General features: G+C 40.5%; 1 protein-coding gene across 8 annotated transcripts in view; it reads left to right on the top strand.

Moving 5' to 3' along the window:
- Window positions 1-27,335, top strand: part of PTPN13 (protein tyrosine phosphatase non-receptor type 13) — an 830,096-nt gene that overhangs the window by 638,293 nt on the left and 164,468 nt on the right. For all 8 annotated transcript variants that reach the window (XM_085636547.1, XM_085636545.1, XM_085636546.1 and 5 more), the window contains 4 exons: window positions 1,832-2,003; window positions 2,113-2,323; window positions 12,936-12,997; window positions 19,582-19,643. In XM_085636547.1, the coding sequence (XP_085492673.1) occupies window positions 1,832-2,003; window positions 2,113-2,323; window positions 12,936-12,997; window positions 19,582-19,643 (507 nt within the window). The remainder of the gene's footprint in view (window positions 1-1,831; window positions 2,004-2,112; window positions 2,324-12,935; window positions 12,998-19,581; window positions 19,644-27,335) is intronic.

Raw genomic sequence — 27,335 nt, 5'->3', positions numbered from 1 at the left:
GCAGCATGACAAAAGTATGGAGAAATGGAACATAGTGCTGGGTAACCCCCTTACGCAGAAAGATTGGGAATTTTCCTGCAATCTAACGGGGCGGCTAACAGCGAATTGCAATCTGCGCATCATACATTTTAAGTACATCCAACAGCTCTATTACACCCCACAGAAACTATACAAATATGGTTGCGGGAATCAACCAACTGTGTAAGGTGGTGAACACCAGATGCTCATTTTATGCATTTAGCGTGGTATTGTGGAAAGATGCAAGACTTCTGGGTGCAGGTCACACAAACAGTATCTGAAATGGTGGCGGAGGAGGTAGAGTGCACACCACATAATTGTCTGTTGAGACAGATCTCAGAATTGCAGCGAGGTGTCGGAAGCTAGCGGCCATAGCATTGCTGCTTGTAGAGTGAAGGGTGGCACAGAACTGGGGTGGTAGAAGGGCACCAAACTTTGAACACTGGTTAACTGATACAGCGTATTGTAAAAATCAACTTGCCTGCTACTCAGAAGAACTCCCGATAGCTTTGAGGCCCAAGCACATATGGGAGACTTTCAAGTCATATGTACTCATGAGATAGAATGATACCCTGTCAGATATGGACACGGATACGCAAAATAAGCAAAAGGCGGACACACCCTCGGCTCAGTTGAGGGAATAAGTTGTATGTAAAAGGAAAAGCCTGTAAATGAGCAAATATGGGAAATGAAAGATGTTATTGTACCTCTGTTTTATGTTGTACTTTTGAAAATTGAATAAATAAAATATATATTATAATATATATTATAAAAAAAGGTCTTAAGTCATTCATTGGCTGGAAGTACAGAAACCCATATCAATGCCTTTAATTTCTATTCTTGGGCATTTTGTTTTAAGTTAGAAAGGTAGTATTTTATGGCTCTATTCGGCTACTATAATCTTGCCAATTTCACATCATTAGGCCTGGATGAGTGTTGTATGAATATTAGCACTTTTAATTCTCCACCACCTCCTGGAGGCATACCATCCATCAGATAGACAGTGTATTATTTATACCCATGGGCTATTTTTCCAGCAGTGTTGTCCTTGTAGGCTTTAAGACTGATGGCGAGTGTGGGATTATGAGAGGTCTTTGTTTATGTATATTATTGCTGGCAATAATTTGTTTTATCTTCAAATGGGAAACCTAGTAAGATAATAAATAGTTTTCCCTTAATTTCCCCTCACCAGAAAAGGATGGTTACATCCAGGTTCTAAAAATAGAGTACATCATCACAATGAGGCAATTTTTATTCATAATGGCAGTTTTGGATTTATTAAAACACACAACACGTTCACACACGTAGTTGAGCCAAAACTCTGTCAACTACCATCAGTTTAAAAATTGTGCTTCATCGTGCACAGAAGCAGGTTGTTTTTCTGTAAGTATTACAGTGCCTGAAACAGTATAATATAAAAAAAAGTCTACCCACTGACCTTCACTGACATTCAGAGTTCTAAAATGTGAAAGCACCTCAAACCATACCAGCCTTTAATGACACACCTTTGTAGTGATCAAATAAATACTACTACTTTTGCTATGAATGGAAAAAGGTATGTTGGTGCTAGTATATGAATGCAGCCCTGAAAGTTCAAATGTCACACAAGAAACAGAGTAACAATGATGAAACAAGAGCTCACATTTTCTTTGTTTTCTGAGATCACAGTAACTTATTGGAGAACATTGGCCATGAAGACTGTCAGTCACAATTATAATTGTTGATTTACTGTGATATGTAACTTTTGGTTTTAAATACTGTTTTTATCATGCACATCACCTGCCATTTTTACCCACCTTTCTTCTCCTTACAGGTAAACGACATTGACGTCACAAACATGAGTCACACCGAAGCAGTGGATTTGCTCCGAGCTGCACCCAAGACTGTCAGACTCCTTCTCCGGAGGATTCTGGAGCTGCCCAAGGCTCCAGTGATGCCTCACATGCTGCCTGACATTACACTGATGTGTAACAAACACGAGTTGGGTACTGAACACTCCATTCATCCTTCAAATATGTACTGTATGTTTTCTTTCTTTAAATGTAGAGTTCATGCCCACAAATTAATTTCTTTATTGCTTTCTCTTCAATGCAGGTCTGTCTTTGTTGGGAGGTTATGACAGCCTTTGCCAAGTGCTGTATATTAGTGAAATCAGTCCAGGCTCAGCAGCAGACATAGAAGGGAGCCTCAGACCATTTGACATCATTCACTACATAAACGGAGCCTGCACATTAGAAATGACACTGAGAGAAGCAAGGAGAGCCCTTGAAATGTCACTTCCTGCAACCGTACTGAAAGCAACAAGGTACAAAATATGTTCGCTAGATTCTTTAAGTTCATTCTTGGGGTATTTCATTCCATACTTTACTTCTGCATTTAGTCGGAGGACTGAGCAGTATTTTACTGAAATCAGAAGTCCAAAATGGACCTACTTACATTTATTTGAAAGTATTTATTCAACCTTTTTGGAAATACATGGCAGCAATGATCAGCACATGTTTCCATAATCAATCAATCAATCAAGCATTTGTAAAGCCCACTACTCAGGCGGGGGTGGGGGTGCTGCTACTGCTCGAACAGCCAGGTCTTGAGGAGCCTCCTGATGAAGGTCAGTAGTATATGTTTTTGTGAATACTTATATACATACATAAAAATATAACTTAAACGGTTCCACTTCCTCCACCTCGATCCGAGCGTTGCCCAAAATATTCCAGTTCAGGAAAAAAGCAGCTGTTCAGTATACAAAAATACAAAAACATTGGTTTTCCTTCAAATGGCATTCAAAAACAAAAAACACCAATGCTTTTCGATCATCTGGTCGTGCTCTTGGCAAAAGGCCCTTCTTTTATTGCTACTCCATCTGTGTATACTGTTGGTGCTGTTTTTGATAGCCTGACATGTTAAAAATGAAGCGTCTAATGCAGTGTCGTGGATGGTGTTGTCCTCAAGAATAGATGGGGAAATGCATGGCTAAATATAAGATTAAAAACAGAATTAGTCATTGCTCAAAAGAAGCTTGAGAACAGTAATTCAGAAACCACGGATTTTTATTCAAATATTAAAGTGCAATACAGAGTACAAAAGGCAAAATATATGAACATTATACATTACAAGATACATATTTCAGTCATAAGCATGTATTTAAAAAATAAATCAGAATAGTTACAGAATGGGTAAAACCTGGCAACTAGTCTAAGTCCAGAATATGCAGCAAATCAGTAGAAAATCAGACAGCATTGCTAGCTCAGGAAGCGACCGAAAACATCTGACAAACCCCCCAAACGTTTCCTTACCTCAAAGCTAGGGAACCGGTTCAAGTCTCAGCATGGATGCTCAACATCCTGTGATTCTAGGCAAATCACTTGACCTCCCGTGTCTAACAAAATGAATGTGTCCGTCTAATCTAAGATGTGGTCGAGGTCTCATTGAGGCCTCGTTCTGCCTATGCCAATAAAACATAGTTCTATGCATCACAGCCTTCTTGTACTAATTGCAAAATTGGTCACATTACTAAGCAAATATATATATATTTTTTAAATAGCACTAAGAATATTCTGTCTCAAAGTTCGTAGTACATTTCCAGTTACTATACATTATGCAGTATTTATCACCAAATGAACTCTGTTATAGCAAAGATATATGCGTGCTCAGCTCATCATCATATTTTTTATTTTAGTTATGATCACTAGTATGTTACCTTGTTAAACACTTCTTTTGTGAAAAATAACAATGTTCAATCTTCTTGTGTAAAACCTATGTACAAGAATGACAATGTAGGTAGTGATGCTTTATAGCATATGTCTTCTTTTTAATGTATTCTATTAACAACTCTTTGCCATGTCCCCTGTATATGGTTCATTTCCACATGCCATTGTTTTCGAATTAAAGATCTGTTGTCATTTATCTCTCATAGCTGACTACAGTAGCAAGGGATTCTATAGTAACATATGGATCACTCTCTTATTCACAATTGCTCTACTATCAGCGATGTGAAGACTATTTGTGACTCAATCTATTGGTCGTTTCCTTGTTTATCTTGCTACTAAGGTCAGATTTGTTTTGTTTCTCTCAACTGGATATTTCCTTTCTCATATAAATACTATGGTATGTGCTATTTGAGAGCATAAAAGCGCGACTTTCCTTATGCGCTATTTATTACTACTGTGTGGAGAGAAGCCATGACTCACAAGAGCAGAAGGCAAGTGGGTCAGTCATACTTCTTTGTTTCCCCTCAACAATGTTGCTAAATAAGATATTCTGCACATCTGCATATATGACTTATGCCATGGCATTTTTCCATGTGTATATTTTTTAAAGCATTTAACCAAGGATTCAAAGGGGTAATGTGAAGTAAGGTGAAATCACATTGAGCAGGCTTTGTGAATATTAGACAAGCTGTTCCAAAGTAGAGTAACTGTTACATGCATTCTGTGAGACAGTAAAGCCTTTTGCTCATGTCAATTTTAATGCACATTCACTAATCTATAACTCCAATGCAGAGGTCCATTTCTGAGTTATTACCACATTACATCTTAATTGACTTGAAAAAAGTCATGCTTCTTTTCTCTCAGTTTACCTCTTAGAATCAGTTTACTGTAGAAAACAACATAGGCCATACTTACAAGGCCTATTTCTCTCATGTGATCTAAATATGTGTTAAAGTCTTTGCTTGTAACTGATGCACATGAACAAAAACGCATGGCATAAATAATAGATAACCATGCATGGAGTGTAACTTTTACCTTTGATGAGGGAGAAGACAACCATCATGATACATTGAAGGCTTTGCCTCCCATGAGTCATGGCTATCAGGTGGTTATGTCTACAGTATAAATTGGTGAAGGAATGGAGTGAGATATTGCTAGGTGACATTGATATCAAGGCTCATTTAGTTCTGGGTGGTGTGGTGCCAAGTCCAGTATCAACTGGTGGAAAGTTTTGTCTTCTGTTTATTGCAATCCGAATGCGACAGTGAGGGTATTTGTGTTTTATGTACCAAAAACAAGAGGGAGTGAGAGGAAACACAAAGTTAATTTTCCACGTAAAGCGTTACATCACAAATATGGAACCCATCTCTGTCCAGAAAATCAACCCTTCACTGGAGAAAACAAAAGTATTCTTGTGAAACCCTCACCCACCAGGGTTGCCTTTTGGTGGCAGGCTTCATCATCAGGTCCATCCCTTTCCGCTACGGAACGAGGTGTGCTGCGAACTACGCAGGAGCACTTTTTCTGACTATATAATGTTAATGAAGATGTTGAAAAATAGGAGGTGGGGGGGGGGTTGTGTGAAGTCCAAAAATACCTAGCTAGTGGGTATGACCTATTTAGTCTGACCCCTAGTCTGTATGCTTAAAAAGGGACCGTAGAGGAGAAATTATGAGTCTTCTTTCCTACAAGATCAACATCTTTCAAGCCGTGCTCCTATCGACTTTTCATCAGGACCTAGGAAATCTAACTCCCTGGGCCCACTCCTGCTGTTTTCTGTATAAGCACACAATTTGCATGCTTAATGAAATATATACAGTTACCACCCAATTGGTGATTCACCTCATCGGAAATTATCTTTAGCAAATCTGTGAAAATAAAAGTGGAAAGTCAAACTGCACAGCCCTCCGGTTATATGCCCATACCTTCCTTTGTTTGAAGCATTTCAATATTATTTTACGTGTGCACCTCCAAGTGAAGAAATGTGAAATCAAAGTATTATGTGGACACATCTAGTGTAGCTCCAAAAAGGAACTTCATAAATAAGTCATACACTCTTTGGTCAAAAGAAAATACATCAGAATTGTATGCAAAAGAAACCCACAACACATACATATAAAACAGTGCCTCGTGGTTCCTCGGGGAGGGGGGGAGCTTGTAGTCTCACTCAGTGAAGAATATTTACAGTCAGAATAGGGGAAAATCATACCCACCCAAAAACTCTGGGGAAAGTCGAGTGCCGTGCTTACCACTCCAAAGCTCTATCTCTGCCTTCTAACCTATTCAAGTGCACCACCAGGGACCGCATTATACTCAAGCAGTAGATGCCGCTTGACTAAATCAGAAAACTGGGTGTCTGAACGCTACATCCTTGCGCTGGAAAAAGAACTAGACCACGCATCAAGGAGCAAAATGGCGGTCTTGATGGAACCTCTTGTGCGGTTCCATTAGTCTGTGGGGGATTGTATGGCCAGAATTTCCAAGCATCTAGAAAAAAATAGATTCTCCTATTCTATGTTACTGAAGGGTATAGTAGAGGATTAACGGAAGAGTAGCCTGGATATGGGGATGGAACTTGTATCCACAGTTGCCAGATTAATACAGGGGAATGAGTCTGTTGATACTTCGTGGTATTGGTGCCTCAGGAGTACCTCCATTGTTTGTCTATCAAAATAGTCCCAAAATATTATGAGGCATAATTACAAAAAGATTATTAGAAACAATGATGACATGGAGATGAGGTTGAAAAGATAAGGAGGAACACTCATGACTTAGACCCTGTTGTGGACATACCGGTATGCACAAAGTCCACAAAAGCCTCCGCAATGTATGAAAATGGTCCGTGGGGTTACATTATCCAGAGGCTTAGCTTTTATCTCATGAATTGGTCCCACGGTATATTATCGTTCAAGCCATCTGTATGAGTCTTAAGTCTAAAGACCCACCGCTGTTCCCTTTCATACAGTCTTGAGTCCGAATCCACCATGTGGTGTATGTGTTCCAGGATGACCCTTTGGTAATCCCGTACTGTATGTTTTTTCTCTAGGTTGTGGATTGACATTTTTAGTGGTTGCACTGCCACACCTCAGATTGCTGCGATGTTTGCATATTCTCATTTTTATTTTTCTGTTTGTCATACCTACCTACTGTAGGTTACACGGACAGGTTATCAAGTATACCACTCTTTTTGTGTTGCAGTTGGGGAAGTTTTCAATTACCAGGCCATATGATTATTAGTTTTGTCAGAGGGCAGAAACAGCAGCTACCACATGGGTAATGACCCATGACCGGTGTTATGGTACTCTCTAATGATGTAATGGTAATCTGTCTTTTCCTGTGACGTGTACAAACAGGTCTTTGAGATTTTTTCCGTGTTTGTGGGAAAGCATGGGCCGTGGTATTGATAGGGACCCACTATTCAGAATATGCCGATGCTTATTGATGATTTTTGTCACCATGTTGAATGCTATGTTAAAAGTGGTGATGCATATTGGTCATTTCTCCATGTCCTTTTGTGGTGATGTTTCCAAGAGGGCATCCCTATTATTATTTTGTGCTCGTTTTTTAACTCGGGATAACAATTTGTGTGTATATTTTCTAGCTTCTAGTTTGGTTGCAAGGTTGTCTGCTTGTGTTTTGTAATGGCGTAAAGCGGAACAGTTCCTCCTCTGTCTCAATAACTGCCCGAATGGAAGGTTCTCCCTAGAATGAAAACTGTCCTATAATGAGGCAGTTTTTTGCACTGGGTTTCTCATAGTGAGTGGTTTTAAGAAACCCATGGTCCACTTCTATATTCGAGTCAAGGAATACCATTTCTTGTTTGCTCATGGTGTGGGTGAATTTTAGAAATTCATTCTGTTTATTTAGCTATCCTAAGGAATTGTTTGCTGTCACTTCGTTACCCTCCCAGATAACCAGAACATCGTCAATGTATCTTTTCCACAACCTTATATGTTTCAAGAAGGAATTCTTGGCGTCAATGATCTTATGTGTTTCGAAATGATGTACATAGAGACCAGCCTCACAAGGTGCAAAGGTGCTTCCCATACTAGTCCTGTGTTGTTGTAAATAGAGTATATCCTCAAACCTGAAGAAGTTCTGATTGAGGACCCACTTGCAACATGCCATCACAATATTCCTCGGAGTCTGGAAACCCCATTCATCTTCAAAGAGGACTTCTTCGATTATGTTAAGGGTTTCAAAATGTGGGAGGCTTTCAAAGTCCAAACCCATAAGTATGAGTATATCAGGTTTATATTGAATCTCTTTCAACTGGAAGAGTACTGCTTTTGTGTCCTTCAGGTATGTGTTGGTCTTCTGGACTATCGGTCCTAAAAAGGCATCTGCAGAATTGGGCAGAGGTTCTAGGATAGAGCCTATCCCTGACACTATTGGTCTCCCGGGTGAGTTATCCAAAGTTTTATGGATTTTTGGGATGGTGTAAAAGTAGGGGATAGTCGAGTTCCTACTCTGTAGGAATTCAGCCTTTTTTCTTGTGATCCAGTTGTGTGCTAGAGCCTGTTCGGTCATCTGTGCTATCTGTAACCTTCGAAATTCTGTTGGGTACATAGTCAAGAGTTTATAATTTCTCATGTCTCCTAGAAGTCTGAGACATTCCCTTCTATATGACTCAGCAGACTGAAGGACTGTTGCACCACCTGTATCCGCTGGTTTAATAACCACGTCACTGACGTCACTGTCACTAGCCAATTGGTGTATTGCTACCTTCTCTTCTGTGGTGGTGTTGTGAAATACCTGCATGGTTCTTGGGTAATTATCTCCAATTTCCTTGAGAACTGCCTTCCCAAAGGTGAGAATTTCCACTGGAATAGTGGAGGCGGGTGGGGTAAAAGAGGATTTCACTTGTAAACCTGTGTCCCCTTGTTCCTCATCTTGTGGAGGTTTTCTTGCGAAAAAAGCCATCCGTTTGATCTTTCTGATGAATTTGTTCACCTCACAGCTTAACTTGAATTTATCAAAACTGGCTATGGGGACAAAACCTAAACCTTTCTCTGGTACTCTCATCTGTGGGGTTGAGAGGACTTTGCCAGTAAGATTCACCACTAGGCTAGTCGGTGGCCCGGGCCTGCCTGGTTGTTCATATCTGTGGGTGCATCCTTGACCATGCTCCTAGTTGTCACCCTGGCTTGTTCTGGTGTGGGGGCCCATTTGATCTGATTCCCCCTCTTCATTCTGCTTCACTGGCATCCCTGACCCCGCCCTTAAAAAACCTTTTGTTGATTGTAAGAGTAATTTGGGTATGGACCCTGCGATGGTCCCCAGTACTTTGGTGGTTGTTGGTGCATTGGCGGAGGCGGGTGGCAACAATAGAATGGTGTAGGGAAAGCCAGAGGGCCATTGTACAGGCTCAAGCCCCTTACTTGTCCATATCCCTGTCCTGGCACCCTTCTGTAGTTTCTCCTTCCCCTACAGTTCTCATTTCTACCTGTACTTGAACTGTTGGAACCCGTTTCGGAAGCATCTGTGTCAGTCTTGTAACCAGAGTTCTGTCCTGAAATGCTGTAATTGTCCTTAGTATATGGGTAAACCCGTTTGGGTGTGAAGTTGTTACCATCTTTTTTGACATTCTGAAATTTAGGCTAGTTCAGTGTTGCCTCAAAATTATTCATGGTTTGATTAGGTTTATCCAGCCTTTTCTTGAGGCTGGATGCAGATTGAGTCCTTGTGATAGGCGGGCCGCTGTTTTTATAATGAGAACTAGCCAGCCCCTTGTACAGTGCCAAGATATCAAGGATCAGTCTTTTTTGAAAGCCTTATCATGTTGAAATATGAATAGTTCATTTCATACTATAAGACGGCGGGTGCTTCGTTGACTCGTAAATATTCCGTCATCATTATGCCATGTATCATGGTTTTAATCTGAGACATCTTCAACTCGGTCAATTCATCAAAGTTGATGTTGTCTGTACCCGTATCCATATTACCATTCCTTCAAAAGGAGAAATTGTTACAAGAATTCTCCCCACTTCTTCATCTGACAAAGTTAGGCCAGTAACCTCAGTCATGATGGGCAACTGTAGTGTTTTAAAGTGCTTTTCAACCTTTGTGGGTTGCTCAAAATGAAAACGCAATTTCCGATATTGATTGAAGAAACTCCCGCCGCTGCACGCTGCACTTACCTGTACCAAAAACAAGAGGGAGTGAGACGAAACACTATACATTACAAATATGGGACTCAGCTATGTCCAGAAAATCGACCCTCCACTGGAGAAAACAAAGGTTTTCTTGTGAAACCCTCACCTGCCAGGCTTACCCCCTTGGTTGCATGCTTCATCATTGGGTTCATCCCGTTCCACTCTGGAACGAGGCATCCTGCGACCTACAAACTAAGGGGGAGCACTTTTCTGACTATATAATGGTAAAGAAGATGTTGAAAAATAGGAGTGAGGGGGTTGTGTGTTGGGTGTAGTCTAAAAATACCTAGCTAGTGAGTATGACCTATTTAATCTGACCCCTAGTCGATATGCTTAAAAAGGGGAAAGTAGGAGAGAAGAAATTATGAGTCTGCTTTCTTACAATGTCAACATGCTTCAAGCCGTGCCCCAATCAGCTTTTCATCAGGACCTAGGGAAACTAACTCCCTGGTCCCACGCCTGCTGTTTTTTAAAAAATATGCACACAATTTGCATGCTCAATGAAATATATACAATTACCACCTAATTGGTAATTCCATTGATCTGCAATTATTCAGCAAATCTGTGAAAATAAAAGTGGAAATTAAAACTGCACAGCCCTCCGGCTGTATGCACATACCTTCCTTTCTTTTAAACATATCGCTATTATTTTACGTGTGCACATCCAAGTGAAGAAAATACACCAGAATTGTACGCAATTAAAAAAACACAATAAAACACAACACATGCATATAAGATGCTGGGACAATGCCTCGTGGGATAAGTGGAACAATCATTGATTTAGAAAATGTTGCCTACTGTGCATTATATATAATGTGGTAACCCAAAAATCATCACCAGACCTGGGTACAATGCGGGAATGTAAAGAATGGTCCGTGACTCTTTCAAAGGGAACTTGATTCAAATCTGTATAATCTGTGTTATGTATAAACTACAACACTGGCATTTAATCCCATGTGGAAGCCACTACGCTTATGCAATCAAAATATATTATAATGCCTCCACTGATTTAAAAAACAAGAAAGCGCCAAAATAAGCAAATTTCTTCTGCAATTCATTTATTCTACATGTTAGACTCAAATCACAATTTTATACATATGATAATAGGTTGCATTAGGGGAAAAAAGGGAAAGGGGGGATTTAGGACGTGCTCGTGTGTGGCAGGTGAAAGTGAAGATCACAGGTTTAGAAATAGACAATTCAAATAATTTTAACAACAGACTGGTAAAGAAGACCAGTATTGAGAGACCTGTCCAATATAGAACATGTTTTTACAATAATGTATTCAAATCAAACATGCATCAATGCATTTTCAAAATGAAGGACTGGGTGACAGGTACAGGCCTCGTACAGGTGGAGAGCGTCGAAGTTTCGACTCGGCTAATGCAAGAAGGGTATTTTAGAACCTCTGCTGCGAGTCTTCTTCAGGACGGGGTAAAGCAACCTGGGGGTAGAGAGTATAAAATTACTAGGGCGCTACGGTACTCCAGGTAGTGAAGGTAAGGGTGTAGTGGAGACACTGACCTAATCCTGGTGCCAGGCTGGCATCACAGGTGTGTCGAAGATCCAAGGTGGGCCGATGAATACGGTCACACGACCATGCTCTGGTAGTAGGGGCAGAGGCTGGAGTAGCCAATTGCACAGGAGCCAGAACGTGGCTTCCTCACCCCTAGGTGTGGTAACATCCCAGCGGGGCCCATATCTTTGAGTATTTTGGATGTTACCACACCTAGGGGTGTATACACAGCACAGATTATACAGATTTGAATCAAGTTCCCTTTGAATGAGTCACGGACCATTCTTTACTGCACGGTGCTGGCTGGATGGTGAATTTAAAGAACTGAATTCAAGAATTTCCAAACATGGCCCAGTTTCTTTCCCAGGAGGGCGAGTGATCGGATGTAGAGATGGAGATTTACAGGCAGCAAAGTGGTAATGGCATAGAGTGATACGTGGAGAATAGATAGCGGACCAGAAACAAAAAATTGAATATTGATGTATATTAACTGGTGAGCCACCCTATTGACAGAAAGGGTTTTAGGCCGAAGGGTGATATGTCAGTGCAATATGTTATAAGCATATATGTGTGTGTTTCGCCTGAATGATTGGTCAAATGAGGTAGATTCTTTGGATTTTAAGTAGATTACAAGCAAATTGAAGTGGGTGAAAGTCTCAGTGAAAGGCATGAAAGTTCTGAGTTGATGGAATACCTTTTTGCAATTCATGGTATTGAAGTTGATTTCAGGACTGATCTCCCCCAATCCTGGAAAGTGCGTGAAGGGCAGAGATAGCTGAGTGCCAGAAAATAAACTATGATCAGTTGGTAAGGTATGAACAGTACCAGGAGAGCACTGCTCCGTTGGTATCAAGGTTAGGAGTATAATATGGTCACCTGTATCAAAGTTGGCAGAGAGGTTGAGTAGGATAAAAGTAGGAAAACGTGTTTATCGTGAGAAGATGTGCTGAAATTGGATATTTGATAGATGGCAGACACTGTGGAGTGATCCTCTGTTAATGTAGACTGATGTCCTTTTCCTCTGCCAGGCACATACTTGGATTCTTCAGGGCTAGTATTGTATAAGTTCCAAATGCAAATTCCTTCTGCAGCAGTGCAGCTTACTTTGTTTTGTACCATTTCTTAAATCATGTAGGACTTTCTATTCCTAAAAATGTACTTGTGGCATATAAAAATATTAGTACGGTTTTATATTCACATGTATTTTGTTTCAAGCAGAATTCAATTATAGTTGTGTCATGCTACTCTTGAACTATGAGAAAAGGAAGCAGCTTTGCTCTCCCTACAATTATTTATATTCTATGTTTAAATTGTTTACTGTGTTGTCATCTGTTAATATGTATAGAGAATAATTATCATCTTTCATGGCATTTTAGTTTTCTATGCGAATTACAATTGCAGGAGGTGTACAGTCTGTTAATATGACATGAAAGTTAAATCAAATTACTAATTACTTTTAAAAGTTCAGATTTGCTCATTTATATTTATCTTTACCTTTCAGAAATGAAAACTAAAATGCATTTATTTTTTGTCTTACAGAGATGGTCATCCTGTTGTTCCAAACATTTATCTGAAGTCAGATTTGCCTTCCAAAGTCAATGGTAAGCAGTGTAAGCATTTTCTCTCACATGCAGTAAAATACATGTTCTTGTGCCAATGTGAAGAAAAGCTTCTATCCCATTAGTGGTTCAAGCCGGGCATGACCTTCAAATTAAGCAAAAATGCAGCGATGCATATCACTAGTTAATACAAATTGGTATGATTTAGGAGAACAACCACAGTTGGTATGAAAACTCTTAGTCAGCAATTTTCTTGGATGACTTATCAAACAAGTTTTTGCCTGCCCATCGTGGTTTTGTTTTTTAACTGGGCTGACATTCGTAGGTAGACAGGTGACAGCATATATTTATTATTTATTATTTTTTGTTTTATATTTTTAGGGTGAAGGAAAATTGTTGGCTTTCTCCAGTTTGTTTATGTGAGGAAGTAGTGACAGAGAAAAGTCCAGATTAAAGCCTAACGTTCTCTCTGCCGGGAATAGGGACAATAGACAATATGGTCTTTTACTGTCAGTTCAATAGGAGCATTTGATCAACTGTGTTCTTAATATCTAGGGATAACAAAAGATGCTCCACTTTCTAGGGAGTCCAGCAGCAAAAAGGTGTAGGTCATTTCTGCTTGGAGTTTGGTGAGGTTAGTGAAAAAGGCCAGTATATTATTAATGGACAAAGATTTTAAATCGGGTCATTTGTCATCTGCACGATGGTGATAGATAGACCCACACCCCTCAAACATCGAGCAATATTGCTGATGGTACAAGTACAGGGCATTGTAGCACCCTCAGAAAGTGACTTCCAGTTTTAACGAACTGAGATTGGGGTGGTTTTGCCTATTTTCATTATATCTGGAAGGAACTGGGGAAAAATAATTGACCAGGTATCCACTTTGATACAAATAGTTGGATATTCTCAGTGTCGCTGTGATGAAGTTTAGTGGTAAAAAGTAGAATCAACAGTAGGTTTGAGGAGGTTAATAGTCAAGTAAACTTTTTTTATTCATTTATCAGTGTTTTTACACCACTTTCGATGGCAGCAAGTTCAATACAGTCACTATTTATTTCCATGAATAAATATTCCTTTAGGGTGCATGAGAGCATCTTCTTGTGACCCTTGATTAATATCTTTAATTGTCGAAGCCTCTCTGCTGAGTAAACATTGGATTCTTGATGTGTTTCCCCCTTTTTGGTGTTTGAATGTTTATTTGCTTCATCTCCCTTTTATGTATTTTGATTATTGACTCTCTTCCCTTATGACTTGTTGATAACTTGGGCCACATGTTTGCTACCCATTTTCTGAACTTCCACACAATTGAGGTTATTATTTTGCAGATACAGATATTCCTCAAACTAAACCGTTTTATCTGCTTCGCCTGTTTCTTGTAAAAAGGTTTTACATTCAATACAAATATTTGTTATACAGCTATCTTTTATGATTTCTGTCTATATTTTACTGGGTTAAAGCTGGTATGCATCAACAACAAAAGCCTTAAGATGCAGCTTATCAAGCAATTCATTATTTAGGTGTAAATTGTATGGAAAACTGGTGACATTTTGGTTTCAAGTTGATAAAAACCTAATCTGGATTTGATGAAGCCATTGCACAACTATCTAGCCTTTTCTTAAAGACATACTAATTTGTTGACTCACAGATGTGTACCGATAGTACTGCCAAATTTGAGGCACTTATCAAATTTGCTGTTAATTGCAGATAAGTTAAATACCAACCCTTAATTTGTATAGGTACAAGCTGAAGTTGGACTGGCATTTGGCATTTACTGAAGCACTATTGTGGCATGGTTTTTGTCTTTACTGTTCAAATGACAGATCTTTATATCCAGTTGCAGCTCACCTATGAGGCAACTGCTTTGATACCTAATGCGTCATTCTGAGTGTATCAATGTTTATGTCGAGTCAAATGATATGCATTTTGTTCATGTATAAATTTAGTGGTTGGATTATGCATAACAAATTAGTGAGCAAAAGCACCTAAATAATGGAAATAAGAAGCATGACTTTAGCTAGAGTATGGAAGCCAGCGATAGGTCCATGTTTAAAAGACTCAATGTAATAATGTTTGCTCCTTTTACAGAAACAATTAATTACATCCACAGCTAAGAGGAAAAGTCCTTACTGAACTGAGATGTACAATTTATTGTATCTTGCAGGAAGAGGCAGCTAGCACCAAGGCTTGTGTTTTTATAATGAGGAAGGGAAATATCCAGTGGTTAGTAGAAGCATTTCTTCTTGTTCATTACCATTACAATTTTTTCTATTGTAGCTGGCTGGCTAAAATGTGTTTACATTACTGGTTTGTAATTTTTAACTTCAAGGTTATTATTAGGCTAGGGGTTTTGATTGAGTTTTTAGTTTTTAACTAATGAGTATGATCTTGTTTGAGTGGAAGTGATTTGTTTATTTTTGCAGAATTCTTGACATGATTGGAGCAAGATAATTGTTTCTTTATTTAGAGATGGTCAGAGGATATATTTTTGGATTCAGATATAGGTTGGCAACAGGCGAATGATTTTTGTCTTAATTAGTTTTTTTGTAACCTCTGAAGTTTATGCAGGAAAGCAGTGTTTCTTTGTGGACGTTAGAGCGTTTTCTAACATGTTCCAAATTGTGTCCCAGGCTTTGTATTGTGGTTAGTTCACTCAACGGCCGAGAATGTTATATATTTTGAGGGAATGATGTAACAGTCTGATTCCTGAGAAGAACGCTTGGGATGTGACCCAGTAGTTCATAGAAATTGTCTAAGCTCTGATCATTGTTAAGGAGTAATTTTGACTAAGTGTTGTTTTAAGCTCATCTTTACATTTTTCTTGTCTAAAGAATGAGAGTTTACTTTCTATATTTGAGAGCTGTAGCTGGCTGTAATCTATCAATGGTGGGGAGCCTAATTGTGTATGCTGTTATGTTAAGTTAAAATTATTTATAGAGCGCACATACACCATGCGGTTTCTTGGCGCTGAATAGAGGGAAGAGCATGCGGCTCATTGATTCATTCATATGCTTGGGAGATCAGCCATCTTTTCAAGAGTTGTCTGACTCTAAGATAGCATGGGACGATCTGATGTTCGGAGGGGCCAGAACAGAGAATCTGGCTCCGTCTAGCTTCTTCTTTTTAAAAGGGGGGCTGACCTGGAGGTCGAGGTATGAAGACCTCAGGTTACGAACGTGGTTATGCCAATGGATGCGTTTAAGGATGAATTCAGGGCAGGTGCTGTGCAGGAATTTGAAGATGAAACACCCTTACTTAAATGCAGTGCGCTGTTTTACTAGCAACCAGTACAGTTTCCTCATGAGGGGAGTGATGTGGCTCCTTCTTGGTTGTTGGTAGGTCAGTCTGGCTGCCTGGTGTTGTACCAGTTGCAATATTTTTGTTAAATATTCAGAGAGGCCGAAATAGAGGGAGTTTGCATAGGCAATATGGAAAATGACTAGTGAAAGAACAACCTGAAAGCTGGAAGAAGCAGGTGGATACTACAGACCCTATCTGAGGCTTCATAGAGAAATTATTATCAATAATGACTCCAAGGCTCTTCACTGAGGTAGAGGGTGGGGGGGGGGCAGCTCAGCAGGCCAAAAATTGGAGTTGCATGGGTTTTGAGAGCCTCCGACTAGGAAAAGATCTGTCTTGTCTGGATTTATTTTTAAATGGTTTCTATTCATTCAGTTGCATATAAATAGCATTGTTGTTTGGATATTCGAAATTGAGTCAGGAGTAATGTTGATTGTTAAAATTAGTTGCATATCATCGGCATAGTTAAAAGTGCACACATTCATTATCCTCAGGGACTGTACCAGCGGAAGAATATACAGATTGTACAGGTGCGAGGATAGAGATGATCTCTGAGGCACACCGCAGGTCAGTTAGACTTTGGGAGACCTATATTGAGTGAGTTGAACCGATTGGGAGTGTCCGTTCAGGAAGGACGCACACCATTCAAATGCTGATCCCTAGACATCCGCTGCCCTGACATAATCCACCAGGAGTTCATGGTCGGCCGTGTCAAAGGCCGTGGATTAATCAAGGAGCACTATTGCCTGTGTGGTGCCTCTGTCAGCCTCTTTCCTCATTTCATCCAGCACAGTCCGAACTACTGCCTCTATACAATAAAAAAGGAGGGAAGCCGGCTTGATGAGAATCGAGTAATTGAGATTGCTCGACAAAAGAGTAGAGGAAGTTGGCGATGTGGGCTTCTAACACTTTGGCCAGGAAAGGGAGTAATGAGATGGGATGATAATTAGTAAGGACAAGTGGATCTGCACCAGTTTTCTTACTGAGTGGGTTACAGTTGATTCTTTAAGTAAAGAGATAGCAGGGTCCGAGAGTGTGTGAAATGCTTCCTTCAAGACTTAAGGGGAACAGCTATCAGAGCTATCCACAGGTTAAGAAAGAGTTGCTTGACGATTATGGGTAACTCAGTCAAGGAATGAGGATTCCTGGGTGTAACCAACTGATTACCAGGAAGGGGACTAGGAGGTACACTGGCTTTAATGACGATCATTTTGGCAATAAAGAAGGAATTAAGCGCGCTGCAAAAAGACTGAGTTGGAGGTATTTTTACTGTTACTCTGTCAGGGTTGGATAACTGAGAGACCATCGCAAATATGTCTTAATGAAAAAAGACACATAAATAATTGGTTCAAACATGTTCAACAGGATGTGGATTAGATATGTACCCATCATTGGTGAAAAAAGGACTCCGTGAGACCTACTTTTTACATTGGACAGTGCACCTCTTCTCATTTGTCCAGCAGAGTAATTGATTGAATTTGATTTGTTAGTGAAGTCTCAGAACTGTTGTTGACCCACATGCAGACATCTCCTAGTGAGGCTTGCACTTGTAGAGCGAAGTCAAGGTGTAAGAAGACCAGGAAATGTAGATTTTGCAGTGCAGTGGTATACAATAGTGAATATGTTAATGGTGTTATTCCTAATTTAAAGTGTGTAAAATTAACTGGAGGATAACTATGAGTCCCTGATAGTGGAGGTATAGCAGTGAAAAGGTGTTTTCCAAGTTTTGGATGTGTATAGCAGAAGCTTTTTCTAGCATCTATTTGTTAATAACAATGCCACCTGGTAGGATAAGTTGTGAGCTCATGTAATTTGCAGTTTTATAATACTGAAAATAATACTGAGGATTGATTCACTGATTTGAAATAATTTCTTAATCTTAATGGATGCTATTTTAGGAAACCCTGTCATTGCTATTGTTACATGAATGCACATGATGTGGCTTATATATGTGAATGATAAAGAAGTATGGCTTCATAGGCTTTGTTTCAATCTTAAGGCAGAGAAAAGAAGTTGGGACTATCGAAAGAAGAGTAGCATAATAGATATTTGAATAGGCTAAAGTTGCAGAATGGTAGAGTGATGTGTTCTAGATTGGCAAGATTATTTAGAAGGAAGTGAGGCAGAAGTCCTCCAGGTGCTTATGGTATTAGGAACGGTGCTTCGAGATGTCTTTAAAATTTATGGTCTCGTTCCCACAAAGATTACACAAGAAAGGTATGTTTTCTGGGCTTTAAAGATGGCTTGGTATTGTGTATTTACAAACTTTTGCATTTGCTTGTTGCTAATATGTGAAAGGGTAGTAGGTCTACATCTGTAGTTGTGTAATTCTGGTCTGCATAAAATCCACTTTCTCCTTGATTCTGTAGCTTTCAATATTACTCAGAAAGACCCTCTAATATTCAAGGCTCTTTCATAGCAGAGGGCCTGCAGCAGGTTCCCAGCCAGCAGCACACACTTAAAAGCTCTGGGTAATTGCTAGGGGCATGATCCTAGAGGCATAAATCCAGTAGTATATGCAGCAACACACCTTCACCACCACTCTTCATGGCATTCTATTCCATCCTGCGACTTCCACCACTGTGGGATTTTTATATACTGGAACATTTTCTACCTCTGCCACAATATCATGAAAAAGAACTCTATTAATTTCTCCTAAACATAGCACAGGAGTGTTTACATAGTAAAGCCTCCTAACCAAAGTTCACATTTTTGAGTGGTGTACAGCTGACATTCTGAAACGATGAAAGCTGCTTTGAGACACTATCTTTGATAGACAAGCTAGTGAGTGCCCAACTGTTGTGGGGTCATGTTCACTGCACACATCTTTATAATTTTATTAGACATGACGCTTTTATAATCTAATGCCAGTCTTGACAAAAATGCTGGTACCCGGCCATTTTTGATTGGATATGGTGTGACAGTGTTCCCTTATGGTTAACTTTTGTAAAAGGCCTTTTATTATGTGTCTTGCTGCATTAATGGTGTAATTTTCAGACTGGCGTATTGACTGGCGGTGGCAATATTAAACCTTTCTCACAAATCAGACAACTCCATGTGTGAGCTGCCAGAATAGCTATAGGCAAGTTCTTCTGCAATACATTGTGACAATCAAAATGGCAATGATGATTTAACAAGGTTTCCTTAAATAAGAGATAAAAAAAGCATTGGCTTGCTGTCAAAGTCATCTTTGCATTAAATGGAAATTTAGTAGAAATTATTTCCAATTGAGCTAAAATTGTGTTCCAAAATTACTGTCTGAACATTGGCATTTAAATTTCTCATTGCATTTATTTATTTATTCATTCTTCATTCATTCTTTTTAGGGCATCATAATGGAGACTATCTTGGTAAAAGTGAAAACGATCCTGACAGTTTAAAACAAGAGGTAACTTACCGCTTTTACAAATAGCTTTTTATTGTGCTGGTAATTTACATACAGTGCCAAATATAATTCAATAGAATATACGACCTAGTCTCTGTAATACAACATTCTCACCTCAGGAGTAGGATTATCAGACACAGCTCTCACAAGGTGGTGCATTGAGGTGATTTCTAACTAAACTCAGAGACTTAGTCCCCTGTCCTGAAGTCTTTCGAAAAAAATATATATGGGGCACAGTGGGGATACCCTGACCACCTAGGCCCCAGGGGGGGACCTCAGAGGGACCCCTCCCCTGTGCCAAAAAGAAAACAAAAGGCAAAAATGCGGCGTATTACCAAGACTCTCGCTGGATTGAGACAAAGAAAATGGCGGGTGGGCCTCATTTATTTAGTATCAGCCCTGGGGAGCCTAGCCCCGGGGTTCTGTTTAGAATGGGGTGGGGGCTGCGTGGCCCCCTCCCCAAGCCATTAGAGGCCCCAGATAGCCCACCCCCAAGGGTGATCTTATTATTTATGTCATAAATGATGTAATTGAATATGTCACGAGTGATTTCATATGTGAAGCCATAAGCTGTGCATGGTGGGGGCTCAAATTTTAGTTTGCACTGCTAACCATAACTTGTGAATTTCTATTTTTTTATTGTTTAAAATGTTAACGTTGTCACTGATAAATTTACCTATTGCGTTACTTTAACCTTAAATGAAAAAACACACTCTATATACAATTATTTGTGCATATACGTGTGTATGCACAAATACATTTATATATTTATGACACACACACACCACATAGGGCATAAATATATACATGTTTTTGTGTGTGTGTATAAATATATATTTTTCCAGAAATGTGGGAAAAAAGGTCTATTCTATTGCATCTTGGACCCAACTCAGAATGGCTTCAGGAGTAAGCATAGTACTGAACTGGCCTTGATTACAGCAACAGAAGAGGGCAGACGGACGGTTGATGAAGGTAGCTCGTCACCCCTGATCTCGTTGGACCTGTCGGCTGCTTTCGATACGGTAGATCATTGTATCCTAACAAGCAGCCTTCAAGAAATAGTGATAGCAGGCTCAGCCCTTGCACTTCTCATGTCCTTTTTGTCAAATCGGGAACAATTTGTGGAAGTGGAGGGTCTCAAGTCACACTGCTTTAGGCTCCTTGTGGGGTGCCACAGGGCTCATCCTTGAGCCCTACCCTATTTAATGTATAGGTCACACCTCTGCCCAATTGATCAAAACTCACGGCTTTGAGCTGGTGTCATACGCAGATGACATACAGATCATTGTGTCTATCTTGAGTAAAAATTTCAACACAGCCCACAACTTACCCGAATGTATGAGACATGTAAGTAGCTGGATGGCGGAGAAGTGCCTTAAATTAAATTCAAATTAAACCAAAGTCCTACTTTTTGGTAGAAATTCATCCTGCTGGTCCACTGAATGGTTGCCGGCGGAGCTGTGAACTCTTCCTATACCAGCAACCAAGGCCAAAAATCTTGGGGTAATTTTTGACACCACTTTATCCTTTTCCCATCGTGTAAAGATGCTCTCCTCATCTACCTTCTGAGGAAAATCTTTCCGTTTATACCACTAGAACTACAGAAAACAGTGGTGGTAGCACTGGTTCTGTCTAAGCTCGATTATTGTAACGGGCTTCTGGTTGGGGCAAACAAAGCAGTACTGGTGAAACTGCAGGTACTTCAAAACTCTGCAGCTTGGTTGCTCTTTGGCATACCCAAATATTTATCAGCCAAACATGCCCTTAACACTTATCACTGGTTACCTATGGAGAAGCGAATTAAGTTCGTCACTCTGTATCGCCTTCAAAGCGCTACATAATCTAGGTCCCGTCTATCTGACAAATCGCTTCCAATAGCATATCTCACCACGCACCCTTTAGAACGCCTCCCTGAAGCTGATGAAAGAACTGAATTTTTGACTCCAGAGATGGGGCGGGGAAAGCTTTATAACCATCACAACTAGATGGTGGAATGAGCTACCAGTAAAACTTAAAAATTCCCCAGACCTCCTCTCCTTCAGAAAGGGCCTAAAGACTTGGCTATATACCTTATAGCCTGCTTCAGTCACAGAGCCCTCAGCCAAACCATGATGTGTTCCTCTGTTTAGTTGCCAAGGGCCTAGATGCCCCCGGGTAGTAGTGCTCTATATAAATATATAAAATAAAAAATAAGTAAAATAAATATATGTGTAAGTGTGTGTGTGTGTGTGTGTGTGTGTATATATATATATATATATATACACACACACACACACAAATACATGTATATATTTATGCCATCACTGAAAAAATCATAGTTTTCAGGCAAGTTATAGTTAGAAATTAGCATTTAAAAAACCTAAGAAATTCACTGAAAAAAACATAGGTTTTAGGGAAAGTTATAGTTAGTAGGACATTTCACTCATACAAAACCAGAGAAATTCCCCCGTTATAGTTAATTCAGCTAACTATAACTCGCGCCCCCGCAATGCACTGCGGATGAGGTCACATATTACATCACTCATGACATGGTCTTTCTGAACCAAGGGCTACCTTTTTGCCAAATTTGGTGTAATTCCGTTAAGCAGTTCAAGCTATAACCGTGTCTAAAGTTTCCTATTGGAAATTGATTTTCCGACCTCTATTTTTTGAATTTCTCAGGAACTACTGAACGGATTTACACCATTTAACAAAAAGGTCTCTTCCTGAACCAAGGGCTACCTTTTTGCCAAATTTTGTGTAATTCCGTTCAGCAGTTCGGGCTGTAGCCGTGTCTAAAGTTTCTTAAGGGGATTAACATGGAGAAAATACGTTTTGGGACCCCCCTTTTTTCTTGGTCCCCGCTTGCCGAATCACCCTGAAACTTTCAAGATAGGAGCTGACCGGAGCGGGCCATAAGTTTTGAAAAATTTGCGAAGATTGGTCAAGCGACGCCAAAGTTATTGGGAAAAAAAAAACACTTTTCCTATGGAAACAAGGTCCTAACTATAACTACCTACTGGCGACCGCAAGTAGGTAATGTTATATATATATATATCTATATATATATATATATATATATATCTATGTATGTGTATGCCCTATGTGGAGTGGTTGTGTATGCCCTATGTGGAGTGGTTGTGTAAGTGTGTGTGTCCATCCATCCTACTGGCAGTCGCCAGCAGGTAGTTATAGTTAGGACGTTGTTTCCATAGAAGAGTGTTTTTTGTTTTACCAATAATTTTGGTGCCATTTCAAAACTCCACATGATGCATTCAAAATCAGTGCTGACTGAAAGTTTCAGGGTGATCCAACAAGTGGGGGCCGAAAAAAAGGGGTGGTCGCAAAATGCGTTTTCTCCATACAATCTCCCTTGACATGACTACAGCCTGAACTGCTGAATGGAATTACACCAAATTTGGCAGAAAGGTAGCTGTTGGTTCATCTTTATGCCCCAGGAGCACAACCACCCTGGGTCTACATAAACATATTGCGGGGCGGTGCGGACCTTCCCGGGCCACAGGGACCACCACCTCCCCGGGGCTTTTTTATAAAAAGGAAGGGGGGCCACCGACCTGCCCCCTCCTAGGGCTTCTAGAAGCACCGGGGACTACCACCTCCTCTTGGGCTAAATAAACTAAATGAACAGGGCCCGCACGGTCCCCCGGTCTGGGGGACTTCCCCCTTCCCATGGCCAAATACAAAGATTTACACATGGAAGGCAGCCGCGTGGCCCCTGTCCGAGGCTCTATATGGCCCAGGGCCCACCACCTCCCCGGGGCTGTCCCGAGCAGATGGAGTGGGAGCGGACGCCCCCCCTCCTGGAGCCATATGGCCCTGGGGACTGACACACCCCAGGGCTGGCTCCTGCAATCACCCAGGGTGCTCACCCTGGGACATAACTGTTTGAACACTCCAGTTTCAGCAGGCGGAGGCTATCGAATGCTCTCACCTGCTGGAAGCGGAGGTTGCATCCCTTTCTCAGCCAAGAGACATGGCAGGAAAACAGATGAAATGATTGCTCCTGCACGGAGAGAGCTGCCTTTCTAGCCGCTCCCTCTGTGCAGCAGCAATGTCGGCACACACAGGAGGTGGGGAGCTGGCTGGGACCACTGCGGCCTTGAGGATCCCCCCACGTTCCCAGGGAAAAGAGAAGAAAGAGACAAAATAGAGCTCAGAAACGGGCAGAAAGAAGCTAAATAAGGGTCAGAAATAAGCAGAGAGAGGCAAAATAAAGTTCAGAAACGAGCAGAAAGAGGCCAAAGAAACGTCAAATTAGCAGGAAGAGACAGACTAAAGGTCAGCAATGAGCATAAAGAGGCAACATAGAGATCAAAAATTAGCAGAAATAGTCGAAATAAGGGTCAGAAACAAGCAGAAAGGGGCAAAATAGAGATCAGAAACAAGAAGAAAGGCAAAGTAGAGTTTATAAATGAACAGAAAGGCAAATTAAAGGTCAGCAACAAGTAGAAAGAGGCAAAATAAAGATCAGAAACTACCAGAAAGAGGCAAAATGAAGGTCAGCTATGAGCAGAAAGAGGTAGAATAACAGTCAGGAATGAGCAGAAAGAGGCAGAATTAAGGTGAGAAATGAGAAGAAAGAGGCAGAATAAAGGTGAGACACGAGCAGAAAAAGGCAGAATAAAGGTCAACAATGAGAAGAACTAGGCAAACTAAAGGTCAGCAATGAACAGAAAGGTAAAATAGAGATCAGAAACAAGTATAAAGATGCAAAATAAAGGTCAGAACTGAGCAGAAAGACGTCAAATAAAGATCAGAAATGAGCATGAAGAGTCAAACGAAAGGTGAGCAACACCTTTAAAGAGGCAAAATAGATAGTCAGAAGAAAGAGGAAAAATAAAGGTCAGCATCAAGCAGAAAGAGACAAAATAAAGGTCATAAGTGAGCAGAAAATGAGTAGAACCCGCTCAGGCACTCATGTACCCACTCACAGAACAACTCAGACACTCACCGACCCGCTCAGGCACTCACACACCCACTCACAGACTGACTCAGACACTTACCCACCCACTCACATACCCAGTGAGACACTCATGCACTCACTCACTCTTAAAGGTTACAGGTAAAGGTTACAGGTTACAGTTAGGAAATACAATTAAACAAACCTTCGAAATTCGCTGAAGAAAACAAAGGTCACAGGGACAGTACAGTTAAGAAATAGAATTTAAAAATGTTTTAAAAATTCACAGAAAAAAACAAAGCCTACAGAAATGTTATAGTTAGGAAAATGATTTCACATGCACAAAACCATAGAAATTCAGCAGTTATAGTTAGCTGAGCTAAATATAACTTACGTCCTTGCAATGCACTGCGTATGACCTCAATTATTACATCACTCTTGACATGGTCAGTGACATCACTGATGGTATCATCCACAGAACCACTCACACCCCCATGTAACATCTCGTACACACACACAACCACTCACTTATCCATTCACAAACCCATACAAATACTTATGCATAGAGCCATTCACACACCCCCTCACTCACTCACTTGTATAGGTACTCACACAACCAGTCACTCACCCATACAGATACTCACACACCCACTCAGTTACTCATACAGATACTAACACATGTATACAGTCACCGAGACAACCAGATAGTCTCTCATAGAGCCTCTCTCAACACTCACTTACTCACCCATATAGCCACTCACACACCTATACAAAAACTTCCACAACCAATCGCTCATCTATATTCTCTCACATGCCCAAATCACTCATCCATACACCACTTACACACCACTCACTCACCCATACAGATACTCAGTCACGTACTCATCAATACAGCTACTCACCCACTTATTTACCCATACAGCCACACACACACACCCTATCACGGCTCATCTGATGTTTCCACGCGAACGAGAGATAGGAGACCGATGAACGGGTCCCAACTTCCCACTACCACCAGTTCTCCCAACAAAGTCAAAGCAGGACCAGTGAGGTGGGGGAAGAGGGGAAACAAGGGGATTAGAAAACTGAAGAGGGTCCCTCGGCATGACCTGGGCAGCAAGGATACGCCACTGTAGACTTTGGTGATCCTGTAAACAAAGTATCATCAATAACCTACTCTAAGGTATACTGAAACACCAACATAACCACAGATGACCACTAAACATATATCAAGGATGTCTACCTGGTTTGTTCCCCTCTTCCACTAGTGTCCAAAATGTGTAATCAGGAACTAACAAATAATTCTGCATAACAAGAAAGAGAGAGAAAATCACGTAGGGTACATTAATTTAAGGTGTAATGATGTAATATAAGTAGTGCTTACCAGTATAGGTAATGAAGAAAAATAGCTCTTTGCCCAAAAATAATCAATGCTGACTCAAATGAATCAGTGCAAAAAAGTGCAGGCTAAACCAACTTCATCTCCTTAATATTCAGGAGGTCATGTTGCGGGCTGGTAGAGGAGCAAACAGTCAGTAAGAACTGAAAGTAAAATACCTCCTTGCTCCAGGAGATAATGGTGCTGATTGCTCTCTTAGTCTTAGTCAGAAAGGAATAAACAGAAAGCGTCTCCCTAATTCAGGAGTTAGAAATGCTGACTTCAATGATTCATGCTATCAGGAATATAATGCCCCCAATGAAATGCAGATGCTCATGTTTGCCACAAGTTTTTCTCCAGATGGGAATATGCTTGCTACACCCTCACAGATGTCTGCCATACACACACAAGTGCATTACCGCTATAGTATAGATTTCTGGAGTTTGGAATGAGAAGAGGCCCCACTGAGGGAAGCGAGTCTGCAGAGAGCAACGAGAGGGAGAGCCTGACATGAGGATCCAGGCGCTGGAGAAAGCGGATGCTGCCGCTGTGACCCGGATGTGACAGAGAGCAAACCCGGACAGGAAGGATACACTCGCTGGAGCTGGAACGCAAAGCGCTCCTCCGGTCTGGAAGAGGATTTTTAAGGGAGCAAAGCTCCGCCCCTGCTGCTGACTGCAGCACGGACGGAGCGATAATGACACACCCACTCACACACGGAGATGCACAGTTACAAAGACACTCACATTATATATGTTTTAAAATAGAATCACTCATTAGTACACAAAGTAAACTAATTTAACTTTTGTGACACCGTAGTATATATGTTTAACACTCAGAAACTTTGAAAAAGCACTGAAAATCACTGGATGATGTTATCAGTGATGTCATTTGAGATGTCTTCAGTGATGTCCCTGACCTGGTCTTGAGTGATGTAATATATTACGCCGTAAGCAGTGCATTGCGGGGGCGTAAGTTATAGTTAGCTCAGTTAACTATAACTGCAGAATGTATATGGTTTTGTGCATGTGAAATCTGAACCGAACTATAACATGCGTGTAACCTTTGGATTTTTCTGTGAATTTTTTATATATATATATATATATATATATATATATATATATATATACTATACCAAAAAATTGAGTGTTAAAGTGATGGTGTTATATGTGTGTTAATGATGTGCGTTGTAAAGACATACACCCATATTTTGGTTGTTTTTTTTTCCCCCTAACTATGGGCCCGATTACGATGGCGGACACATTTCAGTCCGTCCACCATCGTTTCGCATTTGGTACCGCCCGCCTACAAGGTGGCGGTCCGACAGGGCAAATTACGATGTGACTTCCACCATTACGGTCGCATTGTCCATGTTTTGTATTGCAGCGAGTACTGGACTCTGCAGCAACTGCCGCAG

Source organism: Triturus cristatus, chromosome 2_1 (genome assembly GCF_964204655.1).
Source record: "Triturus cristatus chromosome 2_1, aTriCri1.1, whole genome shotgun sequence".
NCBI lineage: Eukaryota > Metazoa > Chordata > Amphibia > Caudata > Salamandridae > Triturus > Triturus cristatus.
Note: the sequence above shows the minus strand (reverse complement) of the source record. Positions and strands in the feature narration are given on the sequence as shown.